The sequence below is a fragment of the Impatiens glandulifera genome, chromosome 5, assembly GCF_907164915.1.
Source record: "Impatiens glandulifera chromosome 5, dImpGla2.1, whole genome shotgun sequence".
NCBI lineage: Eukaryota > Viridiplantae > Streptophyta > Magnoliopsida > Ericales > Balsaminaceae > Impatiens > Impatiens glandulifera.
Window position 1 is genome coordinate 52665634 of NC_061866.1, and position 11592 is coordinate 52677225.

The 11592-nt window shown below is 30.1% G+C and overlaps 1 protein-coding gene across 1 annotated transcript; it reads left to right on the plus strand.

The window, feature by feature from the left end:
* The first annotated feature begins 6609 nt into the window (after window positions 1-6609).
* Window positions 6610-10433, plus strand: LOC124937965 (protein RETICULATA-RELATED 1, chloroplastic). Its single transcript, XM_047478308.1, has 8 exons — window positions 6610-7118; window positions 7288-7452; window positions 7555-7647; window positions 7717-7832; window positions 8686-8784; window positions 8867-9172; window positions 9254-9418; window positions 9834-10433. Exons 1-8 carry the CDS (start codon window positions 6726-6728, stop codon window positions 10117-10119), a joined length of 1623 nt encoding a protein of 540 aa, XP_047334264.1. The 5' UTR covers window positions 6610-6725; the 3' UTR covers window positions 10120-10433.
* The last annotated feature ends 1159 nt before the right edge of the window (window positions 10434-11592 follow it).

The following is an 11592-nucleotide window of genomic DNA, read 5'->3' on the forward strand; positions in this document are numbered from 1 at the left end:
ATAAAAATGATCATATTAATTTGTGTGAAACGTGGATAAAGATATTAAAATGTTGAGTTGATTTTTAAACTTTTATGATTTTACTTTTAGAAGATAATAAACTCTTAAGCAACTCTTACGATTTAAAATTTACAAATAATAAAAATATTTTATGAGTTTATCGGTTTATAAATAATTTTAATTTTACAAATATATATTATTTTATATTAAAAAGTAAATTTATATTTATGAATTAAAAAATTATTATTTATTGAAATAAATTAATTAATATTTGATTTTATAAATATAATTATTTTATAGTGTTATTTATTTAATATAATTTTTAATTATTTTTATATTTAAATATATAATTTATAAAATTGGTTAGGTATAAAATACTTAATTATATACCTAAATAATAATAATATATAACTAATATTTTTTCAAATGAAATTTTACGATTTCGAGTAAATTTTACGAGCTTATGATTAAACAACGATTTTTCGTAAACTCTCAATTTTAATTACTTTAACGTTAACGTAAATATTTGAAATTAAAAAAATATCCAAATAATTAAGGATGGCAATTTGAAACCGCCCCGCGAAAACCGAACCGAATTACCCCGTTTGGGACGGTTTTACCCTGAAACCGAATGGGGATGGGGCGGGGATGGTATTTGTGTCCCCCGCTCCGACCCGCCCCGATTCTTACCCGAACACTATAAACATAATTAAATATATTAAATCATCAATATATTTATTTATTTACTATGTTTTATAAGAGTGGTAAGGTTATTTCTTTATAATAATATAATTTTTTAATATATTATAATATATATTATATTAAATAATTTGTTTATATAATTTTTATTTATTTTTTTAAAAAAATTATTAATTGTGTCCCGCGGGATTCCCCAAAACCGAAAAAAACCGAACAGGATGGGGATGGTATTAAAAAAATCCCCGAAATTAAAACGGGGCGGGGATGGTAAAATGCATTCTCCGCCCCAAACCGCCTCATTGCGATCCCTACAAACAATGCAATATCGATTCAACAATATTATTTCTCATAATTTTTCATTCATATCTAATATCCCCCTTTAAAAATAGCAAAATACTTATTTAATTTTTCATATGTTTTTAGAAATATTGATTATTGTAATCTGGCCATTTTTGTAAAATATTATATTTAGTTACATATAAAGCAGAATATGGGTTATATTCACATAATTTAACCAAGCAATCCAATACTAGATTATCTAAATATGCTCACCTTATTAATTAATTCTAGTTTATTCTATTATAAATCTTTGCAATTCATGATATATTTTGTCATATATATATATATAGTTGCAAAAACTATTTAGGTTTATAATTCTTTGGTGCTTAAAAACCAATATACCATAACCATGAAGAATCTCTCAATTGTTTTGTTTGCAATCTTCTTCATTTCATTTGTCTTTTCAGGTTCTTTCTTCTTGTAAAATGAATGCGTCCATGGAGCTTGATTAATTATGTTTAATCTATTAAATAATGATTAATTTTTTTACTTAATTTTCAGGGACAACCCAGGCGTTACCAATCTGTAGAACTAGATTTGAATGTATCAAATTATGTGGAACGCCAAACTCCACATGTACCAATGGATTGTGTAGTTGTCTTCATGGTAGGTTCATCACTGAAAAAAATGGTCAAGATGAAATGTTTGTTTCTAAGAACCCTAATAATTGATTGTATTCATTCTTTTGGGGCTAAATTCAATTTATAGTTATAATGATTGCATAAACTTGTTTGCTTCATTTGAATTAATTAGACTATTCTATGTGATCCATGATATCATGTGGGAGGGGTTATGGTAAACAACAAAGAATAAAAGAATATGATAAAAAAAAACATTGCATTTCGATTCAATTATGTATGTTTTTAGTAAAAAGTGTCTTCAATTGTGGGTTAAGTTGTTAAATTCAAATAATTTATTAAGTCTGGATCCTATTGACAAAAATTAAATATTATATGTTACTAAATATAAATATAAATATAAATATATATATATATATATATATTTTGTAAGATTGATATCTAAATAATCTGCGCATTTGCACCGATAAGAATATATACAATATATTATTTATCTATAAAATATTTTAGATAAAATTAATATTATTCAAATCTAATTAATTTTAAAATTGGTTTTAGTTAGTAAAATTTAAGTTTAATCTTAAACTTAATGTTAACATATATTTTATCTCATAGACACTCCGCTTAACCCTTTAATTGACCATCATCTTATGACTCACATTTTTTCATATGTTTTTTTTATCCCTCGGCAAATCACTCACCAATCTTAGTCAACCTCAATTGACGACAAATCTCTTATCTCTCGTCAAACTCAACCATGCACTAACCCCCCAATTGACCCTCATTTTGTGACTCACACATTTTCATATGCCTTTTTATCCCCCAAGAAATCACCCACTAATCATAATTCTGTGACTCACACTTTTTCATATGCTTCTTTATCCCTCGATAAACCACCCACCAATCTTAGTCGACATCTCTTTTACTCTCACTTCAACAAATCAACAATCAATCCCAATTGATCACAAACCTCTTATCCAATGTCAAACTAACCACTAACCAACACACAACCTTCATCTCATGACCTCACACTTTTAAATGCTCGTCAAACCAACCACTAATTCTGACCTCACCCTCGACAAACCACTCACCACCCGACCTTCATCTTGTGACCTCACACTTTCAAATGCTCGCTAAACCAACCACTAATTCCTACATTATACTCGACAAATCACCCACCATCTGACCTTCATCTCGTGACCTCACACTTTTAAATGCTCGTCAAACCAACCACTAATTCCGACCTCATACTTTCAGATGTCTCATATCCTTTGTTTGAAAATTGCGTCACCATATATTATATAGTCAATAATGCATTTTTGAAAATCTAAATTGATATATTTTAGGATTCGTACCCTTGTCTTAAACATAAAATATAAAAACTTTAACCGCTAGACCACTTGAGATTGTTGAAATAATTTTATTATTTTGTATATGTATTTATATTTTGTATTTAATATTTATTACCAATTAGTTAATTTTTATATTAAAAAAAATTATTTATACTAATAAAAAAAAATTATATATATATATATATATACGATGAGAGAAAAAATGTATAATAAAAGATAAAAATGTATTTATATAAAATTAATGAAAAATAATATAATATAAGGAACTACATTTAATATATATATATATATATATATATATATATATATATATATATATTATATAAATTATTGATAAAAGAATATATATTTTATATGATTAGTTATATATATATATATATATATATATATATATATATATATAATATATTTAATGAGAGAGAAAATAATTAGGAAAAAAAATATAAGATAAAATATATTTATAGTAAAAAATGCATTCTTTTTAAAATCTAAATTTGTGTTTTAGAATTCGAACCCAGTCTTTAAAGAGATTAAATGTGAATATTTTAACCATTAGACCACTTGAAAATTGAAATTGTTGAAATAATTTTATTATTATTATTATTATCATATATATATATATATTAAGAGATAAAAAATAATTATTAAAAAAAATTGATTACGTCGATTATTGTGGTGTCTTATAGACTTTAAGCATTGTTATATATATTAAAAATCAAATTTGGAGATAATTTTATCAATAAAAAATATTTAAGATTGAACACACTATACATAGTTAACTAAACAAGCGTTTAAGTTAAAGAAACCATTACATTATAAATCATACTAGTTTTCTAAATTAAAAAAAACAATATTAAATAAAAAATAAATTTATAAAATCTTGAGATAAGTATAAACAAATTATTAGTTTTACTTACTTTATAATTATAATAATATAAAATACACGTCATAATGTGAAATGAACAAGTAAATGTAAATTATGGCCAATTAGTTAAATATAGAATATCATCAAAATGTTATTATCGGGTGTTTAATCGGTCGGTTAAACAGTAAACAGTTCCGGTTATGTTCGATTTTATTTCTTATTTTACAAACCGGTTAACCGACCAATATTGATATTAGTTTTACCGGTTTTAGTTTTACTGATTCCGGTTGATTAAACGGTTAAACCGATAATTCAATTTTTTAAATTGAGTATTAAACTTATTAAAAAAATTTTTTATAATATATTATATTATTGTAAAAATATAATATATTTTATACTAATAATCATGTAAATTAATTTTTTTAAATTAATTTTTTTAAATTAATTATATATAAATTATAATTTAAAATTTAAAAATAATTAATATATATTATAAAATATTATTTATAATATATCTAATATTTACAAAAATATAAATATATGACTAAATTATTACCGGTTTATCGGTTAAACTGTTAAAAAAATTAGTTCAATCGAAAACCGAATTGTTTAACTGGTAAAAAATCGATTAACCGGAACCGTTAAAACTGATTAACCAATAAAATAAAATCGGTAAACCATCCGTTCAGTTGGGTTATGGATTCTCCGTTTTTTGCACAAACATATTAAGGAGGTTTCTTTTCTCCTACATAATTAACATTATTGTCAATATTGTTTTCTTTTAAAGATTTGATTTCTTTTAATTATAAACAACCATAAATTATATGATTTTAAATCATATTTAAATTTATAAAAATTACAAATAGAGATAAAGTTAGACTATCTATTGAACTTAGCAAGATAGTGAGTTATTTGAATGTTTTAAAATACGCGATACGATCAGTAGGGATTTTGACTTTAAAACAAATATTTTTTTAATCGGTCAAAATTCGGTCCGAACAAATCGTCCGGAAATTGATCCTGAAATTTTCGGTTCGAAAGATTATTTTGAAACCACATGATGTTGTCCGTTTTAGCGCCCCATAACTTATGTAATTTGTCGCCGCCAAAATTCACTGATTAATCTCTAACTCCATCTGAAACTCAACTTACACATCTTCAGCACATTCCTCGATCGATCTGATACAAGCCTCTGTCGTCGGAATCCACATCCGTTTTTATGATTATCTTGTGAAGCAACTTCAAAGATACCCGATCATAGTATACTTATACATAGTGAATAACTGTTTATAGTCAGAAAAAAGAGATAATTACCCTCATAATTCGAGTTATTTTGAAGCTATCCTTACAAAAAAATATATTTTAAAAAAATCGAAAGTTTAGCTAGCAAGACGGCGCTACAACAGAAGAGATGGATTCTCCAATTCGTGTCAACGATTAACAGCTACAAAAAGGAACGGAGCAATAAAAAAAGAGATAAATGAGATTGAAAGTTTCTCTTCTGATTTATCGTTTAAGCTAGTATAAGTTTGCGAAGAGTTGCGCGAGTAACTGGCCTAATTTTTTTTTGTGCAACTTGACATAGGTAGTTATTCATATAATAAAGAAAAGAATGTCAACTCTCTCTTTTCGATACTTTCTATTTATTGAATAGTTTATTTTGAATCTATTTCACGTTCACATACAAATAAAACACATATTTCATACCATTTTAATTTACTTATGCTGTATAGTACCATGGTTTTAATATTCAATCGAACAATTTTTAATATATTGAAAATTTTATTTTGAATGAATAGAGTGGTTTGAATTGTTTGATTATTATTATTATTCCCTTAGAATCATTTAAGTTATATTCCACAATAGACTAATAATATAACTATTATTATTAGCCAATGCTATAATCAGATCTAAGTATATAGTTTACCATGTTTTGGCGGAATAAAACTCCAGGACGTTTTCTTGGGTGAGATGTGATTTTGATAAGGTTTGAAGAAACATTATTTTTTTATTACAATTCCCTTATTTGTACTTGGAGGCGAATACCCAGGAATGAGCAAAATTTGAGTTTATGAAAGTTGGAGCATCGATTATAATGGAGTCACCCATCTTTACAATTTCAATGCGAGATAAAAATTCATTGGCCGATCCTGAAGTAAGGCAACCTATGTAGTTAGGTAGGCCCTCACCTTTATGGGCTCCCAATTTTTCAATATATAATAGTATTATTAATTATATATTATATTATTAATCTCGTTTTTTTTCATATTAAATATATATTATATAATATATATATATATTATTTTTTATAATATATTATAATATAATAATCATTTATATATTATTTTATATTATATATAAATATTAATTAATTATATTTCACACTTTTAATTGCATAAAATTAAAATTTGCATTGACCTCTCAATGTTCAGAATTAAGACTTGTTCATTCCCTAAGTTTTTTTTATTGAGTTTTTTTTTAAAGAAATAACATAGGTAGTTGAAAAAAAATGTTATAGTCGGGTTGATTATATTTAAATAAATAAAAAGATTGAGAGAGAGTTTAACACGTGTCTTTTTAAAAGTGTTAAGACTTATTTAATCTTCCAGTAAAAGTACAGGGATTAATTTTAAACTTTGTATAGGGTATAAGCGAGTTTTAGGTAGCTCGGTGAGTGGAACCAGATGGGGGCGATTCCCGTGATCGTCTCGGCTCGACTCAGCTCAGCTCGGCTCATGATAAAAACAGAGTTCCTATCCCCATTATTTCTCTCTCTAGACTCTCTCTCTTAACGAACGCCCAAAGAGAAGGAAGAGTTCAGCAGCAGCAGCTTCTTCTTAAACCTATTCCGTCTTCTTTGCGAACTGTATAAGGGTTCAGATTCACATAGAAATGGTTCACACAGTCTTCCAAACGGGACAAATCATGCCCGTCAACACTCAAATCATTCCAACCACCAAAACCTTATCGTCCAGTCAATTCATTTCTTTCAGGTCGCCGTCTTTGCCGAAGCTCATCGCTAGGTTCCCCAACGGACTAATTGTGAAGGGATCGATGTTATCACCACCGCCATCGATGGCTGACGGAGATACCATAGCTCACCTTGAGCGATGCTTCATAGAATCATCACCTGCGAAGGATTCTCCATCTTCTTCGTTGGCAACATCCTCGTCTTCGAAGAATTTCGCGCCGGTTATGAAGGGACAATATGGTGCTTTTGGAGCTGTGACTTTGGAGAAGTCGAAGCTTGATATGACTCAGAAACAATCCAAGTCTAGTCCTGAGGTTTTTCATCTCTCTTTATAGGCAAATTTTATGTTTTGAAGTTATTTGATAATTAAAAGGAAAACGAATTGTGAATCATTTATTGGAAATTAGGGTTATAAACTGAAGTTGATTTTAGCTAAGTAAGGTCTGCATATATGTTTATTCCTTTGCATTTTAACAATTGCAGCTTGCCATTGGGGGTGGTAGTGGTAACAATGGAAAGAAAATCAATAATGGGGGTGGGGATGGTGGGGATGATGGAGGAGATGATGATGACTATTTTGATGATTTTGATGACGGTGATGACGGAGACGAGGGTGGATTATTCCGAAGGAGAATGCTTTTTCAAGAGGTTATTATCAATCATCATACATATAAGGATATCAATGGATATTTCATTCTTTCCTTATGTTCTTTTGGATACAATATGACTTGTTTTCTCGTTGTTTTCCAGCTCTTTGACAGGAAATTTGTTGACGCTGTCTTGAATGAGTGGCAGAAGACAATAATGGATTTACCGGCTGGATTAAGGCAGGCTTATGAAATGGTAAGTGGTTTTGTTGATATGACTGTTAAAAACAATCCAAGGACAGTTCTGATGCGTTGTTATTAACAGGGTTTGCTCAGCTCTGCTCAAATGGTAAAATTTCTTGCAATAAACGCCAGACCAACAACTGCTAGGATGATTTCAAGATCACTTCCTGAAGGGCTGTCCAGAGCATTTGTTGGAAGGTAAATCAAGAGATCCATGCAATTTAATTAACTAATGTCTTCTGAAAGAGGACGAGCTAAAAAAGTTTGTCGTATCCCATAAACGAGGATTCTTTATTGCAAAATATGTCTTCTAGCCTGATTTTTTCAAACTCTTCCATATATTGCCCATCTTGGTAATGACATTGAGCGAAGGCTAGCTGAGGTTCAAGTGGATAAACTCCAATTAAGGAGGAAAAAACTCTTTTCTTTACTTGGAGTCTTAGTTAACCTGAAATAAAATTGATTTATTTTAACTGCAGTTCAGATGCTCATTGTCTTAGTTTTATCTGATGGAAGACACAAGACATAAAAACTTTGAGTTAGGGTTTCAAATTCGATTCAGTTTCTTTTGTCTAAATTCTTTGTTTGCTTGTTGCTTTTTATTTATGTTTTGGTGACACGTGTTCATATCTTATTTTCATTTCCTAAAAAATTTCTTAGTATTTTTAGGTCATTGTCTGTCCTTCAAACTATGCATCCTGCACAAAACTCAAAAGAGAAAGATTGAGTTGCTGCCTTGTGGGCAGTATGGAGGATGAACTGATTGTTCGGACATATATAATCAATTAGGATTCAGTTATTGTCATTAAATCAAATCATGATATTGGAAACGAGCAAATATGTGTAAAGGAGGGAGTGCATACATATAATGATTCTTTTCCCTGATCTGTACAATTTAAACATCAAAATGTGAAAGAGGGAGCATATATTTATTAGTTACCTCGCATTAGCATTCACCTGTTGCTATAAGTTGTCCTTAATTACAAAAGATTTGACTCAACGAATAAAAAACTTTAAATTAACTGGTACTTATCATCATTTATATATACAGGATGATTGCAGATCCTGCTTTTTTGTATAAACTTCTGTTAGAGCAGGCCACCACAATTGGGTGTTCAGTTTGGTGGGAGGTGAAGAATCGGAAAGAGAGGTAGTCATTGTTCATAATTGGTTCCAAACAATTCTTCACATTTTTGACATGTCTTAATATGCATGCTTTTCTGTTGTGACAGGATTAGACAGGAATGGGATCTAGCAGCTATAAATGTTGTTACTGCTGCTGCCTGCAATGCTATAGTTGTGTGGTCACTTGCTCCTTGTCGCTCATATGGTAACACCTTCAGGTTTGATCTGCAGAATACTCTTCAAAAGCTTCCGAACAATATTTTTGAGAAGAGCTATCCGATGAGGGAATTCGACTTGCAAAAGAGAATCCATTCGTTCCTTTATAAAGCGGCTGAATTGTGTATGGTCGGGTGCACTGCTGGTGCAGTGCAAGGGGCTTTGACAAATCTAAGTGCTAGCAAAAAGGAAGGGAGGTAAATATGTGTATATTTTTATGTTGCTTCATCATATTGGTATTAAGCCCGAATTTAGCAACAATTGGGTTGTTTGGACAGATTATCAGTCACGATTCCGAGTGTCAGTACTAACTCCCTTGGTTATGGAGCATTCCTTGGTTTATATGCAAACTTGCGGTATCAGCTGTTGTTTGGATTTGACAGAGCAGTTCTCAACTATTTTGATGTTATTGGTGTTGCCCTCTTCTTCGGTACTACCTTAAGGTTTGTTTCCTCCTTCATGAAATATTCTCCGCACTAGTTAAAATTAAAATGTAGTTGCGGTTAGCATGAGTGTTTGAGTTAGAGCATCTTTAGGTTTATAAAAAATTAAAAATGGTGTTTTGAGAAAAAAAAATATTGATCATTTGAAAATTATGGGTTAGTTTGATTTTGCTTATTCGCCAATCTCTCTGGTGGTATATAGAGATATAGAAAGTAAGAGAGAAATCACAACAAGGCTTGTTTGATTCAGCTTATCCACTAGTCTTATTCACTCAAGTTACTAAAGCAGCTTATTCACAATTCACAAAGAACAAGCTGAATCAAACAAGCACTATAAAAGAATTTAAGAATAAGGGTATTCGAGTTTGATAGTTAGAATGATTTGATTTAAGATGTGGGATAAATGAATGTGCAGGATGTTGAATGTTGAGTTAGGAGAGAAATCGAAGCTGGCTTGGCTGGGTGTGGAGGCTGATCCAGCAGCACACTCAGAAGAAATGCTGAAAGCTTATAATAGACCGTCCAAGAAAGTTGACGAATCTTCATCATCATCAAACTGGTTTATATCGAAGAAAGCTGTCATTGTATCTGGGCTTGATCTTCTTGGGTTTAAAGGAAGAAATGCTGAAGAAGAAGGAGAAGCATCAAATCCAAAACCTAAACGGAAGAGAATAGTTAGGAGAAAGGTGACAAGGACTTAGTTCTTCGGCAATAGGTAGATCTCTGTTGTTCATTATGCAGCACCAAAATCCCAACTCCAAATTGGCTGATGATGAGAAGTGAAGATCCTGTTGAAGAATTGCTTTTTCTAGAAATGAGGCTCATCATCTGACGGCTGCGATTTCGTGTTATTAGATGTTTAGTTCTTCTGTGGATGCTGCCATTTTTGTGATGTTATTAGATCCCAGTTCATGTTTTTTTTTTTCCCCTAAATTTTTACCAGTAGGGTAGAATAATAATATTGCAATGACAATATCTCTATTTATATGAATTGTGAAATTGAATGTTTGCTCTAGTTTGATTCATTACAGTGAAAATTACTCGATTTTGCAAGGGTTTGATTGTTTAAGCCGAATCAAATCAATCATTTATATTAGTTTAATTTGAATTAAGCATCATATAACTAACTCTATCTGAAAATGAAATTAAAAAAAAATCTGAATGAAGATGTTCCTTTGAGGTTCGGAAAGTAATGGAGATGATGCGATTTCTCTTAAGCTTGCGCATAAACTCGAAGGATGATGGAGATGATGCGATTTCTCTTAAGCTTGCGCATAAACTCGAAGGATGAACCTCTCAAGTCTAACTTCCTTAACGGAAAATGGGTGCTCCTTTACACTACATCTAAATCAATCTTACAGACCAAGGTACAATGGAGTTTCTCTTTACATTTGAATATCTTCCTTCTGAATTAATTAAAACATTCATTTGTAGAAGATTTCTTAAAAACTCAGTTAGAATCTGATTGATTGAGACCTAATGGACCAATCTACCAAGCAATCAATGTTGAAAATCTCATGTCTCAGAATCTTGAAACTTGGCCATTCTTTAATCAGGTTAGCTGACTCCATTATGGGACGACCAGTTCACCACGGAAAGAAAATTGGATCCTATATTCCTCTTCTTTAGAAGAGAAATCTTTGCAGAAATCTTTGTATGTAATTGAGATTCCAGATCAAAATCATAACATCTGGAGTCCTTTATTAATCTCTTAAAGGTTCTTATGTGCAGGCCACATCTAATTTGATACCTCTAAGTGCCAAAAGGGTGGCTGTTAAATTTGACAATTTCAAAATCTGCGGTTTTGTAGGCTGTTTTCCTTTCTCTTTCTCGTTGATTTCTTAACATTTAGATGAATACAATGACTGTCTGTTAAGCTGAGTTTTGTTGTGGCCTAGATGATGACTTAAGGTATTCATTCTTCATTATTTCTTTGTGAATTCCTTTTGTTTATTAGTAAAGCTTAAAAATGCTTTCCTGCAAATTACAATTAGTTGCTGATTTGGGTTGTGTTGATTTATTCATTGAAGCATGACATGTATCAAAATCAAATGAAATTGTTTTCCTTGGAATAGAATCATCTTTGAAGTTGATAATAATTACAACACATGAGTTTGTGGTCATTATGATGAGAAACCTATGTTTTAATAACATAGATTCCCTGTTAAGGTTTT

What these genes read in the sequence shown, in the direction of transcription:
- LOC124937965 (XM_047478308.1), top strand. Translation starts at nt 6,726, where the DNA reads ATGGTTCACACAGTCTTCCAAACGGGACAAATCATGCCCGTCAACACT. An exon ending in GGAGAATGCTTTTTCAAGAG is followed by an intron (nt 7,453 to 7,554) that starts GTTATTATCAAT and finishes GTTGTTTTCCAG; the next exon opens with CTCTTTGACAGGAAATTTGT. An exon ending in TAAGGCAGGCTTATGAAATG is followed by an intron (nt 7,648 to 7,716) that starts GTAAGTGGTTTT and finishes TGTTATTAACAG; the next exon opens with GGTTTGCTCAGCTCTGCTCA.